We start from the raw sequence: 16,047 nt of genomic DNA on the forward strand, positions 1-16,047 counted from the left end.
GTATTTTTCACCTCCAGTTCCTGGCACAATGCCCAGAAAACAGTAGGCATGTGAGAACTTTTTTAAGTGAGAAAAATAGAAAAATGAGCATATGACCAAACAAGAACTAGAACTATCCCGTTATTTTCTAAGATTTTATTGTGAAAGGGTTTGACAAGTTTTACTTAAAATGACTGACAACACTGGATCTGTTTGGGTGGTATGCGTCAGTAATTTCATTACTGCCAGAAGACAAGAACACTTTGCCTCAAAATAGAAACAAAAAAGTCCGGGGATATAGTCAGTGTGAAGGCCCTGGGCTCAATACCCTGTTCTATAAATAAATAAAAAACTGAACAAATAAACAAACTAACTTATGAATTTTTTATTTTGATATGCTAATTCATAACCACAGAATGGAAAATGCATTTATTCTGTGATTGGGAGTTTATCATTTACACGAAGAGATATACATACTATAAATTATTGGTAAAAATACAGTAAATAAAAACCATTGATAAAATTCAAGATAAACCCCCAAAAATTACAACCCGTAGGTATATTTATAACACTACTGCTGACATAGCAACGAACATCGTAATTATACCTTTCCTAACATATTAGATACATAGTTCGCATTTTATTATGGATTAAACATTTTTCACAACCAATTCTTTTAAAAGAACTTTGGAGTAATAAATATTACTGAAAGGCATGATAAATTAAAAAATTTATTTTTAACTTACAATGTAGACATCCCTCCAGGGTTTTTTTCTAACCAAAAGAGGCTATTTTACTAAGAAAGCAAGATCATCCTACTCTCACCAGTCATGCAAAGTGCCAAATCCCAGCTGGTCCTTGAGGATATTTTTGACACCTTCCATCTGAAACCTTTAAGTGTACTCACCCAGCAGCACATCAGATCTCTCGCGCGCGTAGACTCCTCCTGGAACGAACTTAAAAGCTGTGCACCACGCACAGAAGAACACGTCTAGAATATACACTATCATGGCCACAGACATGGCCTCCCCAGGCCTCGTCCCCGAGCTAACAAGGTGTCCCAGCACTTGAGGCCACATGGACCCGATGAAGGCGGCCAGCACACACCCGGAGACAGCGGCTGCCCACGTGCGCAGGTAAAGGAGACCTGCAGCTGAAGCCGCTCCTGTTTGTGAGAGAGAAAGAGGGAAAAGTGAGTCAGCTAGGAAAGTAGTAAAGCTTATAAGATGCCTGATTTATACCCATTTAGAGCCAGAAAGACCGTAGGCATAGACTGTTTCAACCCCCAGGAAACCAAGGCCCGGCAGGTTAGTTTGATTGGATCAAGGCCGCACAGGCTGTCTCTGGCACGTCCGGAGGTGGAAGGCAGTGTAGCAAACCTCAGGCCAGTGTGATTTCTTTGGGAAGGACAGAAGGACAGAAGGACAGAAGGACAGAAGAAGTAATTGATGCTATCATCCCAACAGCAACAAAAACTGAAATTATCCACAATACCAAAATATATTCGTTAAATTTAACCAGCCAGATACTGTAGAAAACACAGGTAGAGGCAGGATGGCTTCTTGAACATTTTTTGTTAAGGCATTTTCTAAGGTAATTTCTGCCCCGTGTCCTACAGTAGGCACCCTCACCTTCCTGACCCCACACAGCCAGAGAAGAGGGTGACACTGAGAGAGCACTGCTGGACTTGCTGCCTTGGCAGATCTGCAGCTTGTGGGTTTGTTGCCCACAGCCTGCCAGGTTTGGAGGTGAGTGCCGCCTGCTCTGCAGCAGGCGTCTAGCCAATGCTGCTCTGCTGAGCCAACACTGAGGGCACATAACCGTCCCCCGCTTCGTATGACATCAGCTTTGATGTTTGCCTTGCACTTCAGGTCCACCCCACGCTGGGGCTACCAAGAGAAGACATTCCATCGACAAAACGGCAACTGTGAAACTCTTCAGTCACTGTTTTAGAACAGAACGCATCCTTCAAGATGTCCACAGCAGACACTTTATCACACAGGGTAAGAACGTCACAAAAAGAGGCGTGGGGAGCAGAAAGTGGCTTCAGCCAGCTTCTGAATGCTGCATGGCCCACATCCATCCTTAAGTTCCATTTGCACCAGTACAGGGCAAAGCCGTGGGGGTCTCCGCTCCTCCTCCTTCGAAAAGAAGCTCACTGAGATAAACACGAGAACCACATGCCAGGGTCCTCTATAACCCACGGAGTTGGATGAGACCTAGAGCCCACAACAGTGATTTCTTCTGTTGTGGAATAAAACAACTGCAAACCTTACTTGCTGTAGAAACTTTTAAAATACAGAACTGAGGGCCAGGGATACAGCGCACGGCACAGCACCTTGCTTGGCAAGCGCAAGGTCCTGAGTTCAATTCCCAGTACCAAAAAAACAAAACAAAACAGAACTTGAGTTTAAAATACAGAACTGGGGGCTGGGGAGTTAGCTCAGCAGCACAGCGCCTGCCTGGCAAGCACAATATCGTGAGTTCGATTCCCGGTACTGGAAACAAACAAACAAATAATAAAATAAAATAAAATACAGAACTGTAAGGAGGCAATGAAAGACTGACTACCTAGGATTGAGACAGCCACAGTAAGTAGCCATCCATGCATCGCCTAATAGGAAGGACTGTTCTGAGACATTTGTCATTAATGATTCCATCACTGTGCAAATACCAATGAGCACTCATGCAAACGGAGACAGCGCAGCCTGCTGTACACAGACTGTGATCTACACCAGTGATGGCAAACCTACGGCACGCGTGTTGCAGCAGGCTGTTGGTTATCACTGGAAGTGCTGAAAGGTTTGCCATCCCTGGTCTACACTGCTGCTCTGAGACTGCAACTCTCTGCAGCACGTTATTGTAGGGAACACGGTAGATAGTCGTGACACAGTGGTATTTGTGTGTCTAAACACAGAAAAGGTGCAATACAGAAAACATGCTAGCTGTTAGGACTTTTTTCATTTTAATCTTATGGGACCACCACTGTACGGAGTGCCAGTCACTACAGGAAATATCTCACCTGGTGCGTGTATTTCTCCTAAGCATTTTTCTATGTATTTTTTACATAAATGAAACTGTAACACATATTAAAGATCGTATGTTACTCTTGATGTTCATGTTATTAGTTTGTTCTTAATGTCTTTATGTATACAATACAGCCTGAACACAAACACAACAACATGCATAACGTCAACCTGTTAAAACGACAATGTGATAAACAACCTTCCTTGTCAACAAATCTCTTACCATATCTGTTATTTCCTTAGAAGAGTTTTCCAGCAGTGCAACCTCTGTCAAGGGTATAAACATTTTTTAAAGCGATACCTGTGGCCAATTGCTGCCCTGGAAGATGAAGTCAGTCTTAACCGCTTCCAGAAAATTTGTCAAAGTCTCTGCACCTTCAAAACCCTGCCAAAATTATTCCTTTCTAAAACCCTTCATTAAATGAATGATGAACGTGGTATGACATGTAAAATTGCTCTCATTTAATTATTAGTGAGACTGAGTTTTCCCTGTCTACTGGTTTACCATGACTATTTTTAAAGGAGTAAGTCATAGTTTGATGTTCTAAAGACATTAAAGTGACTTTGTCAATGGTCGGGCATGGTGGCACACACCTGTAACCCCAACCCCCAGGAGGCTGAGGCGAGAATTGAGAGTTCAAGGCCAGCCTGGGCTACATAGTGAGTTCAAGGCCTGCTTGGACTTCATAGAGAAACCATGTCCAAACAAACCAAGCCAAACAGTGACTCTGTGGTCTTTGTCTTATGACAAAGAATTATCTATAGGGAAAGAAAACATCTCTTTAAATGTCCTTTGACTGTTATTGATTTTACTTTTTATTTAGTTTCTATTTTAATGTAAGCTCTATATTTTAAAACGAAATTTGTATTTTTAAGCTGGTTATAAATTCCAAGGCCAATAAAAAATGGTACAAAAGGGAACTTCTAACGCCTGTTATTCACTAGGTCCCCTTAGGGGAAGCAACAAATATTAGCATTTATTTCTGTATCTTTCAAGGGATGTTTTGTCCAGACAAAGAAAAATACATTTATATGCATTTCTGTACTTTTTGTATACCAATAGTAGCATATTATATGCACTGATAGTCACTTTGCCCTTTTTACTTAACTGTATATCTTGGTTGTTTCTTTTATTTGTTTGAGACTGAGGCCCTCAAATAATCTCTCCCAACCCTTTCCATCTAAGGCATCAAGCAGAATTAATGGTGACTGAAATTCCAATGACATGTACAATAAGAATCGACATGTTACTCTTCAATGGGACATGTTTTCATTCAATAAAATTATATGCACGCTGTGTAGTACACTGGGGCCCTTTCAGTATACTTAAAACATCTATGCTTTTTTTCTAATAGAACTTTGATTTTATTCACTTAATTGCTATCAAAAATTTAAAGCTCCTACATCTTTGCTTTATGAAGTTCTTGGGTCACTGCCATAATTAATTTCATGTTGGTCCCTCAGTAGGAGACATAAACTAAATGTCCTACAGGAAAACATGATTCCTGCTGCTCTGCTTTATCATGAAGTTTTCAGAGATGACTGACAGTGAATAGTGGACACTATCTCCAGATAATCAGTGTGAGATCCAACTTATTTCAGGCAAGCAGGAGATCAGCAAGGAAGATGAAGTCTATGAATTATGAGCCTGATTTCTTCTGTTGTAAATAGCCGATGTGCAAATAGAAGCCCTCACTGCAAATAGAAGCCCTGGATTTGCTTGCCTTTAGAGTCTTTGAAACACCTACGGAATGTTGCAGTGAAGCAGCAAAACCAGATTAGGTTTCACTCTCAGAAATGTGACCTACCTTTGTGGGCAATGAGACCGTAAGCTCATGACTCTTCTGTTCTTTAACGTCCTACGCTCCTGTGCTCCTTAGCTTTCCCGTGTCGAAAACACCGCTGCTGACTGACCACCTGCCCAATAAGCACTTTACTCATCTTCTATAAGAAAAAGCACATTAGCTGGCTGTGGGCGCGCACCTGTAACCCCAGCACTGAGGAAGCAGAGGCAGGAGGGTCACTGTGAGCTCCAGGCCAACCTGGGCTACAAAGTGAGTTCAAGGCCTGCTTGAACTACATAGTAAAACACTGTCTCAAAAGCACAAAAGATGGAAGGAAGGAAGGAAGGAAGGAAAGAAGGAAGGAAGGAAGGAAGGAAGAAGGAGAGAGAGAAAAAGAGAAAGAGAAAGAGAAAGAGAAAGAGAAAGAGAAAGAAAGAAAGAAAAAAGAAAAAAAAGAGACAAAAAAAAGTCTACTGTTATGGTTTATGTCTGTGTGTCCCCCCAAAGCCTCCTGCGGCCCTGGGGCAGGCTATTAGAGTTTGAATATGGGTGTGAGAGCTGCATCCTCCTGGGAGTGGATAGTTTGTATATGTAAGGGACAGGAAAAGAGTGCTTGGGGCATTCCTCCCCCATTCCGCCCTGGTGTATGTGCCCTGGTGTGTGTGCCCTGGTGTGTGTTCCCTGGTGTGTGTGCCCTGGTGTGTGTGCCCTGGTGTGTGTGCCCTGGTGTGTGCTGGCGGCTTGGCAGTGCTGCCGCCCTGAGATGCAGCCCTCTGCCACGTGCCACTCTGCCTTATAATCATGCCTAGTATGGACTGAAACCTCCACAAACTGTAAGCGAAATAAACCTTTCCTTCCTTAATTTTGGTCGTCAGATATTTTGTCCCAGCAGCGAGAAAAAAGTAACCAAGACATGTACTATAAATGCTAAACAAACTTTTGACAGATTTCACTTTCCTTTTCCAAATTGTATACTGACTAATAAGCCAAATATGCTCCTTGCAAACTCAGTTATCTGGCCTTTCCTAAAGAATCTCATGAAGCAGCTCTCTGACGAGAAGGACTTTCAGATTACAGATGGGATTCCCACCAGAAAACACACAGCCAGTCAAAACAGCCCATCATGACCACACAGCTTGCTCATATGGCTCCAGGAGGCGGGGACCTGGCCGGCCTCATTCGTTTAGCAGCCTGTTCGGTCCCACACACATTTCTACGCGAAGCCTGTGAAGGGCACAGCACGCAGACATTTACCCACATTTTCCATCCCGCATCTTCTGTGATGGATACACAGTCTCCACAGATCTAGGCCAACACTCTGAATCACCTGCTCAATTAATATGTATAAAGACATCTCACAGAAACCAAATATTGTGTTTGCTCTGTTAAAGAGCAGGGAATTTTCACTTCATGCCAACAATGACTACTGTCTAACCATTTCTGCCTTTTAAGAAGAAGTGGAGTGACATGATTCAGTCACAGGAAAATAACACAGTGCACCTATGTGCTCACCAAGGCCAATGGGAGAGAGAGAAGCGGCAACCCAAAATGTCACCGCCTTCCCCAGTCCTTCTGGATCCTAAAGGCTGTAATTAGGGAGAAATGACCAGGTGTGTCAACAGCAAGCACGGATTCCAAAGATGGGTGAAAGAATGGAAGGCAAATTATTACATGTAAAAAAGAAAAGGAAAGGATAGTAAATGCCATTACTGAATCTCAAAAAAGGACAATTTTGAAAAGCAAGAAATCTTGAAGAGGGAAAAGGACCTGGCAACTTGCAACTGGTGCTACATCACCCTCCAGTCTTCAGTAAGAGGTGCTACCTCATGGACGCCTGGGGAAGTGTTCTCAGGGGAGGGAGTTGTCACGGTTTACATCTAGATGTGCCCCCTTAGTCTCATGTGCTCAGAGGTGGGGCCTTGGAAGGCGACTGGGCTGTGTGGGGGGCACGGAACAGATGTGCCGTTAGGGGTGAGGTCTGGTGGATCGCTGTGGGCGTGACCTAGGAGGACATGTCTCCCTTCCCAGCTCCTGCCTGGACCCTCTCCTTCCTGGACGTCATGAAGTGAGCGTTCTGCTCCACCAGCCCTTCCGCCACACCTCCCTGCTGCACGAGGACGGAGCAGGAGCCCAAAGAAACCTCTTCTCCTTCAAGACGCGCATGTGAGATGTTTTATCTCTGTGACAAGAAAGTGGCGAACACAGTAGTACTGCAGCAGTGTAGTCTGGGGCACAGGACACCCGCAGAAGGTAAGGGACGACTGCAAGCAGGAATCTGAAGCAGGCTGTCACTAGGGACCTTGGTGACGTCCGGGTTAGAGTTGCCACAGCAACCTGAGACGGCCCATTTAGCCATAGTACGTATGGCTGCATCTTCCTCAAGTCCAGCTGCATACACTGAGGTAAACTGGGGAACAAGCTCAACGCACATCCGAAGGTAAAGCCTACATACCTGTGACCCACCAGAGTAAACTGGCTCCGCGAAACCATGCACATGCTGAAAGCATCAACCCGCTCGTCAAACTCAGCAGAACTGCACCTCTGTGAAATAGAAAAAGCACTAAGACATTTGATGGCATTAACATTTCATTGTTTCATGTGTAAAACAGAAATAGACCTGCTATGACTAGGTACAGTCAAAAGACAGCATGAGTATGAAAGAACCAGTGAGATCACGAGAGCCCGTCAGGCACTAATATGACACACTTTTGGAGCCATGGAGCATACAAACTCCAACTTTAAATAAAGGGCATCTGCAGTCTCTCCTGCTCAAGGAAAGCACAATAATCAAGTTTTCCCAGACTCTTCAATTGTAGTCCACACTGGTCATGTGACATTGAGAATGATTGCCAAAGATCAACAGAAAGAAGCCCCTAGCAATTATTTTATGTAGTTTGCCATTTCTCCCTTCTCCGCCCCAGCACTTGCTCTTGTCTAGTCTCTGCCTTCCTGAGACCAGTGTCAGCTGGACAAATATTGACAGCTGTTCATTTTTCAAAGTAGTGACAAACTATTTCATTCTTTTGCTATCTTGGCAAAAATTTGGAGCAAGAGGAACAAAAAGAAACTTTAGAAAAACATCTAAAGCCAGGTGTGGTAGCGTATGCCTATAATCCCAGCACTCAGAAGGCTGAGACAGGAGAATCATTGCAGGTTCAAGACCAGCGTGGGTTACAAAGTGAGTTCAAGGCCAGCCTGAACTGCATAGCGAGACCCTGTCTCAAAAAAAAAAAAAAAAAAAAAAGAAATCTAGCAGGAGTAACAGCTACAATGTAGCACTCAGTGGCCCCCCATTTCCAGACTTCACAATAAGTTCAGACAACATTTCTGATATCTGGGGGAATGGATATGAAAGACTGTATCTGGCTAGCACAGATCTGCCTGTCAAACCACAGAGATGTTTCTTCCTCTAGACATAACTGCGAGCTGCATGACTGCTCCAAACCCAAACTCACCCAAATGGGTTAGGACCTGGCCCTGCGTAGGGATGACCACTCACTGCCCATCTGGAAACAAGAGAGACCTCTCCAAAGACCCAGTGGGTGAGGAACACAAGGGTACCAAAGGCAGCCCCTGCCAACGGCCAGTTAGGTCCACAGGCCACGCCCTTGGCTGCCTGGCTAGTCTTCTTCCCCTCAGGTTCACTGCAGTCGCCATCTAGAATCGGGGGGAGAAACAAAGGAAACAGCCAGTCACACGGAACTTCCCCCAGTACATCTGACAGACATTCAGCAAGCAGGAAAGGACACTGGCTCAGGAGCTCCCTCTAGAAAGGGAGATGAGCTCTGCCACACCGATACAAACCAGAATGTGCCGATGGCTATTTGGTGGGGAACATGATTTCTAGCAGGGTAGACAGGGATGGTTTAACAGAGGACAGGTGCTTTTGAATCTGACAGGAAGAATGCAGAAAGCTACTATTTCATGTGAAGGCAACAGGAGGAGCAAAAACATGCTGATAAAGTAAGTGACAGGAAACAAGAGTTGTCCAGCGCGAGTGGAAAACTTCCCTCCAAAAGAACAGGGCTCTCGCTGAACCCTCTGTGCACCAAGGGTCATAACTGCACTTACTGGGCAGTTACTATGTGCCAGGCCCCTCTTCCGAGCCCTTCATATGAACACAGTTCATCTTCACAACATCTTTGCAGACAGCCTCTACCACGAAGTCCACTTTACAGATTACAAAACCTTACCCAGAGAGACCAACTAGATTGTCCAAGATCACACAGCCAGGAAAGAGAAACCCCAAGGCTGCTGAACTATGTCACACTGGTGTGATTCAGCAGGAGGCTCCTCACCACAGCAAGGACTTCACACATGGAAGTATGACAACTGAAGAAAACGCCAGCAGGACAGTTTCTTCACACAAGCAGAGTTCCTGTCTGGCAGGCACTTGGGGACCTTGCAGAGTCTCCACCGGGCAGAAGGAAGACGTAGGTTCTGCCTGTGGGGCTGACGATGTCACTTCACAGGGAGAAGGGACGGGGCCAGAGGAGGCAGCAGCAGCTATGGGGGCGGGGGAGGGGGGACAAGCAGCGTCTGGAGAAAACAGCTTTCTAAAGTGAACTTACAGAGTGACAGGCAGGGAACTGTGGGAGGCAAGCCCATACTCAGCACCCACGTAATCTTCGAACAAAACAACAATAACAAAAAACACCCACTGTGTTCAGGTATCTGGGGACGCCTGAGTTTTGAAAATGAGGCACAGGGTAAAAACAGAGGAAAAGAGTGACAGTGGGCATCTGGGCCATGTAATTGCAACCAGGCAAGAAGGAAGAAAACCGAAGCCAGGAAATGCAAACAGTACACTATCCGGCTGTACCTGAGAAACGCACTACCAAGTGTGCACATCTGCACGCTGCGATTTATAAAATATAAAACATACATTCAGGGACTAGGCCAAGCTCTGAACGTACGTGCACTAAAGTCGTATGACTCACTCATTGTTTAATTTCCCTTGTTCTTATCTCTCTTTCTTGCCAAAATTTGGGCCCGAGGGAAATTATACAAGCACTTTCTCTTCATGCTGCGCCAATACCCTCCACGCTTCCATTTATCTGTGTGATTCGTCCTTGTATTTACAAAAGAACGCAACTCACTGAGAGTTACAGGGAAAGCCAGAAGCCGGTGAATCAGCTTCCAGGAGCACGCTCCCTTCTTCTCAGAGTCCCAGGTTGCAGTGGGAAGCAGACGCCCAAGCTGAGGTGTGTGCTGCAAAAAGCCAGCTGCCGTGAGAGGGAGGTGATGTGAAAAGTGGAGTGAACACGTAAGCTTTCCCCTCTTTTCAAGGTTGGGGTTTGGAGCTTGAGACCCCTGGAAAAAACCAGGTAGGTGCCACAGCTGTGGACCACAGTGACTTTCTAGGGGTGGGTCAGAGGTGGAGAATGGAGAATCGCACACTGGAGAACTCAGTCCAGAGGAAAGACAAGAGGGGCCTGGGTGTGAACCGCATCTACAAGGCCTGGCTGTCGTTCCCACTGACACAAGGGCGCACACCACCGACGGCTTCCTACTTCTGCCCTGTCTGTATTAGCAAGGTGTCTTAGGTCAGTCACCATTTCAGAAAGGAGAAACCTGAAGTTGAGATACAGTGCAGGAAAAGTATTTTTATAAATGTCCTTCCCTAGGCGTGTTGCCTTCTTACAGAAAAGGTACACCCTGCGAGAGAGGACACCCCCCAGCAAACGGGGCATGCACTTACCTGTGCCAATGCGATCAAGTGTGGCTATGGTGCTTAATGTCAGGATCACTCTGTTGGACGTCTGATAACTCCAGACTGGGTTTAGGGAGGTGTACCATATTCGGAGAACAAGAAGAAGAATCTGTCCTAAAATGAAGCCCCAGATTCTGAGATACCTGCAAACGCAAAGCGATGTGAAAGACCGTTCATGTGGGTGCAGTGAGCTTTGTCCATTATGAATTTCAGCTGCACTGAATGAGAATATGAAACTGTCTTGTTGGAAGTCTGCGGTCATGTGCTTGATGCAGTCTTCATATAGCCCTCCTACGCAGTTTGTTAGAATTCTTTAATTCTCAGCCCATTATTGGGACTGAGGATAAGGTTCAGTGGTAGAACATGAAGGTATGGTTCAGTTAGGACACACAAGGCCTAGGTTCAATCCCTGGCACCGAGAAAAACATTATTGAGGTTTATGGTAAGTAGTCACACCCTGGTCTTGTGAAAAAAAGAAAAAAGGAGAGTTTTGCAAGGTTTCACAGATGGTAAAAGCTGTAACTTGGAACTCCTGGCCCTGAGTTCCCCCTTGGACACTGATTATACTTGTTTGTCTAGAACAGTAAAATCTCTGAAACTGTGCATCAGATTAAGCTTCTCTAACTTGCGAGTGTCAGGTGTTCAATCCCAGCAATGGGAAAACTGACCAGAACATACCTTTGCAAGCCACTTCCTGACCACCACGTCACAGCTTGCACGAGCAGCGAGGAGGACACACCAAGGGCCAGGATCACCAGCCGGAGCTTGGCACTGGGGGCCTGGAAGGAGGCTATGCTGCCTGCAGACAAAGGAAGCAGAGCTGAGCACTTTGAGCAAGCGTGCACTGGTGGCCGACGACCCACATCTGATAGATGTTGTGTCGGATACCATGGTTATACTCTAGCAGACAGAGTTAATGCATAATTATGTGCATTTCTTTTGAAGTGTTTTATTTAGATATAATTCACATACATAAAACATAGCATACCATGTTAAAATATACAACTTAGCGGTCATTAATGTATTCACAAAGTTGTGTAACTATCACCACTAATTCTTTTTTGTTTTGTTTTGTTTTTTTTGGGTTTTTCTCCGGTACCGGGAACCGAACTCACGGCCTTGCACTTGCCAGGCAGGTGCTTTTGCCGCTGAGCTAAGTCCCCAGCCCCATATCACCACTAATTCTATACTATTCTCATCACCCCAGAAGAAACCCTACACCCATTGGCAGTCACTTCCCACCTCCTGTTATCCCATCCACAGCCCCCTAGAAATCACCAGTCTACCTGCGACTTCTACGGACTTTTCCAATTTGTGGGATTTCACATAAATAGCATCATACAATATGTGGTCCTTTGTGATGGGCTTCTTTGTCTTAGCATATTTTCAAGGCATCTATGGTATAGAATACATGAATACTTCATTCTTTTTTAAGGGTAAATGATAAGCATATTAATGCATATCCATATGGATTAATATGCTTATCAGTTGATAGGCATTCATCAGTTGATAGGCATTTGGTCATTTCCTTTTTTTTCTCTTACGAATAATGCTGCTATGAACACTTGTGTAGAAGCTTAAATGTGAACATATGTTTTCATTTGAGGGGGTGGGTACATGCCAAGGAGTTGAACTGCTGGACTATAAAACATCTTAAGGAATTTCCACATGGTTTCCAAAGTGGCTATACCATGTTACACTTCTGACATTTCTACCAATAAAGCATGAAGGTTCCAAATATACATATGCGGGGCTGGGGATTTAGCTCAGTGGCACAGCACCTGCCTGGCAAGTGCGAGGTTGTGAGTTCGATTCCTGGTACGGGGAAAACAACAACAACAACAAAAAAAAATAAATATACATATGCTTGCCAACACTTGTTACTATCTGTCTTTGTTATTCTAGCCATCCTAGTGGGTCAAAACACTCACGGTCAAAAACAATCTTCATCAATGAGCATACACTAACCTAAAATATCTGAGTTTCAGAGGGAGACTGCATGTAACACAGGGACCTTCTCTGTGGTTAAGTAAAAATCTTCAAGAACAAAGTGCTTCCTTTCCTTAAGAAGTATCTGAAGGGAGTTTAGGCTAACTGCAGGCTCTGCTCAGCACCAACAACAATCCGTGGTCACCTGGAGGAGCCCTGGGCAGGCTGGCCTCTTCACCCTAACTCTGGGTGACCTTCCCCACCTCCTCTGGAGAAGGTGATGAAGAAGAACGACAGAAAGTGTCATACTCAAACACCGTACGTGCCCCAAACTCGTTCAGTGCCCCGTATCTCACAGCCACTGAGAGCTACCAGACAGAACTGGATGTGATAGAAGCACCGCCCCTGCGCAGTCCTTCAGCCAGTGGCTCTGCAGGGGAGGTCCCACAGGAAGCTCTGAGGGAAGGTGATGAAGAAGAGCCAGCAGTGAGATGGCTCTCACGGAAGCCAACGTGGATGGGGCTGCGAGGCTGAGCCTCAGTGATCCATATGATACCGTGAGCTAACAGCTCGAATCAGTTCAGGTTGGAAAGGCTCATTTCCATTATTTCTGGAGGTGAATATTTCCTGATCATTTGACAGGTCTTGCAGTGTCTGTGCATGCCTGTCGCATTGTGCAACCACGGCGGTGTAGAGGATGAGTGATTACTCAGAGATGAGACGGGGTTGAATCACCGAGAGTCCCAGAGGGGCTATCTCAACAGAGAGCACCCAGCATTAGGGAGACACCCAGGAGCAGCCCTGAAGCCAAGAACTCTCCAGCTTTTGTCTAGAATATAAGTGAAAAAGCAGCAGAAAAACCTTTTGGGCAAGGCACTGTCTGATGTCCAGGCATTTCTTCATGGGAAAAGGGAAAGGACAATGGCCAGACACAACACGCTTCACTGATCTAAACATTTTGTTTTATAACCATCCACTTCTCACAGAGCCTGTGTACGTTGGCCCCGTAGTTTACCCACTCTTCCCTTGGCCCACATGTGCCCTCTTCATGAAGGGTGCAGTCCAGGAGCCTTGCCCCTGTTCTTTCTGAGCCTGCGCCATTTTAAAAACAAGAGCTCTACACCTTTACGGGGAACCACGAGACTCAGTGCACGTCCCCAGCCTTCTCTGGGACTGACAGAAAAGCAGATGGCAGCTTCTAGGGATTCCTGGCCCTGCTTCTGAAGACAAACGACTGCTCCCAGACAGAAGAGCTACACGGCACCCTTCACGAACAAATGCCACACGGGAGTCTCAGAGAAATCTACTGAGTTACTGCAGAAACACAGAAGTTCAGAATTTTGAGCTATGGGTCTGCTTCATCTGGAGTTGGTATTTTTCCTTTTTTTTTTGGTTTTTCTCTGGTACCAGGAACCGAACTCACGACCTTGCGCTTGCCATGCAGGCGCTTTTGCCGCTGAGCTAAATCCCCAGCCCCACGGTATTTTTCCTTTTAAAATCTATTCTCCATAATCTTACCTTCTTACTTTATTATTAACAGTACTTCTCCGAAGCTTTTCAATTTTTATTAATACGAAAAATCTTTGTGGTAGCAAGTGTACATTTAAAATTTGTTATTTTTGACAATATAATATATTCAAATCGAGAATTCAAAGGTATAAAAAATATACAGTGCAAAGTTACCCCTCCAGACCTGTGTTCAGGTACCACATTCTCCACTCTGTAGCCGTTACAATGCTACCAACTTTCAAAATCCTTTTAGAGGTATTTAATGCACATACAACTCGATGCTAAGTATACCTTCATCCAAATTTTCATGTAAAGGTTGTCATTTATACGCACTATTTGAGACGACCTTTTTCGCCAAACATATTTTGAAGGACATTCCATTTCATTACATAAATAATATCTTCTCTTTCTGTAGCTGCATAGTATTCCATATGGCTTCATAACCATAATTTATTTAACCTACCCCTTAGAGATGACAGTTAGATTATTTCTAATCTTGCTGTTATAAATATTGCTGAGATGACTAAATAATCTTGTATGCTTATCGTTTTTACCTATATATGTCTCTACAATATAGTCCTAGAAGGGAAATTGCTAGATGAAAGGCTGCACACAGATTTGTAATTTGGATAAATACTGCTAAGTTACTCTCTGCAGAGGTTGAACCAATTTACACACCCACCAGCAATGCATGGTGTCTATTTCCCACCCTTGCAAGACAATATTGTCATTCTTTGCTCTCTGCCAACCATCTGTGAGACATTTATGAATACATATGTGCATAATCTATATTCTGTACGTTTTATGCTTTAAAGAACAACTGCTATTCCTGAAACCGATCATCCCCTTTCTAGTCAGTTGCTGATTATCAGTCTATCATTCAATTTTTATTCAGTCATTCAGTACGCAGTGAACCTTCTACATTACTTATCTTGTTCCTTAATTAAACAGTAAATTCTTAAAGAAACACTGACCGACAGTGACGGTCCGCAGCAAGGTCAGCATCCATTTCTTGTTAACCAGCTTCCAGAAAGGAGTAATCGTTAGGAGTGCTGGGGAGAGAAAGGCTATACCGAAAATTTCCAGCCCAGTGAGCTCCAGTGTTTGCAGGGGGAAGTAAAAAATCATCGGTGCCAGGTCATGGTAGAGGGACCAAGAAACATACCCTATAAAAAATGTTTGAGAGAGACAGTGTGATCTTGGCATTGTTTCCAGCGCTAGCCTGGCACCGGGCTCCCACAGTTGGCTTCCTGCCCCTGGCTTTCACTAGAGGCTCTAAGAGAAGCCTTCCCTGGTCACCAGCCCCAGGTCGAGGCTGGCTTCCTGCCGTGGCAGGTTCCTGGATGACACCACACCCCTGTCGGCAGTCCCTTTGGTAACACACGGGTCCATCGAGTTGAGCCTGGCTTTGGTCGGAATCCTGACCCTGAAATTCCCTTTCCTAAGTTCACCCATACATGTAAGGAGAACGAGTATGAAAATCAGAAAGAGCAACAAACAGCAGGACTCCCTCTTCCTACCCCAAACTACACCCACTAGCTCTTTAGTTAGGCACCGATCATCTTGAGAATAGTGTTTCGAACTCGGGCCTAGGAGGCCGGGCAGGGTAGCGCAACACCCAGATCTGCAAAGTCACCAGCCCCCTGCCACCAGCTGATGGTGTCACCTCCTGCGCTACTGCGCACTGAGCACGTGCTCTGTGCTCTTACTAACGCCGGCCTCCCCTGGTCCTCTAGAACCCGCGTCCTCACACGTGCAAAACAAGCAAACTCCCCGAGCCTCGCAAAGGGCCTGGGGTGCACGGGTCGCCAGCGCAGCGCGAACGCCAGCCCGGGCGGCCCAGCCCCGCACGCCGCCGTCTAGCAACCACCCGCGCGGTGCCTTAGCCACGCCACTTCTCAGTCGCCCGTCCCCAACCCCAGCGCAGGACTTCTGCCCAGCTCTCGGGTGCGGGCAGGCGGAGCCCGAGCAGGGCGCGGGGCACCTCGCACGGAGGGCTTCGCGCGGGCCCCGGCACCCTTCTCTCCTGGAAGATGCGGGCGGGCGGGGAAAGCGCGGCCGGCCCCAGGCGGCCGAGCTCTCGGGGCTGCCCGCCCGGGACCCTCGG

The 16,047-nt window shown here is 45.7% G+C and overlaps 1 protein-coding gene across 1 annotated transcript in view; it reads right to left on the reverse strand.

Moving 5' to 3' along the window:
• Cwh43 (cell wall biogenesis 43 C-terminal homolog) overlaps window positions 1-15,160 on the reverse strand; it is a 50,374-nt gene extending 35,214 nt beyond the window's left edge. The window contains exons 1-6 of the mRNA XM_005392926.2: window positions 14,915-15,160; window positions 11,181-11,301; window positions 10,491-10,645; window positions 8,245-8,446; window positions 7,242-7,330; window positions 887-1,144 (exon numbers count right to left, since the gene is read on the reverse strand). Of these exons, the coding sequence (XP_005392983.1) occupies window positions 887-1,144; window positions 7,242-7,330; window positions 8,245-8,446; window positions 10,491-10,645; window positions 11,181-11,301; window positions 14,915-15,146 (1,057 nt within the window). The 5' untranslated portion in view covers window positions 15,147-15,160. The remainder of the gene's footprint in view (window positions 1-886; window positions 1,145-7,241; window positions 7,331-8,244; window positions 8,447-10,490; window positions 10,646-11,180; window positions 11,302-14,914) is intronic.
• Window positions 15,161-16,047: the final 887 nt, after the last annotated feature.

The sequence above is a fragment of the Chinchilla lanigera genome, unplaced genomic scaffold (genome assembly GCF_000276665.1).
Source record: "Chinchilla lanigera isolate Chin_1 unplaced genomic scaffold, ChiLan1.0 scaffold00046, whole genome shotgun sequence".
NCBI lineage: Eukaryota > Metazoa > Chordata > Mammalia > Rodentia > Chinchillidae > Chinchilla > Chinchilla lanigera.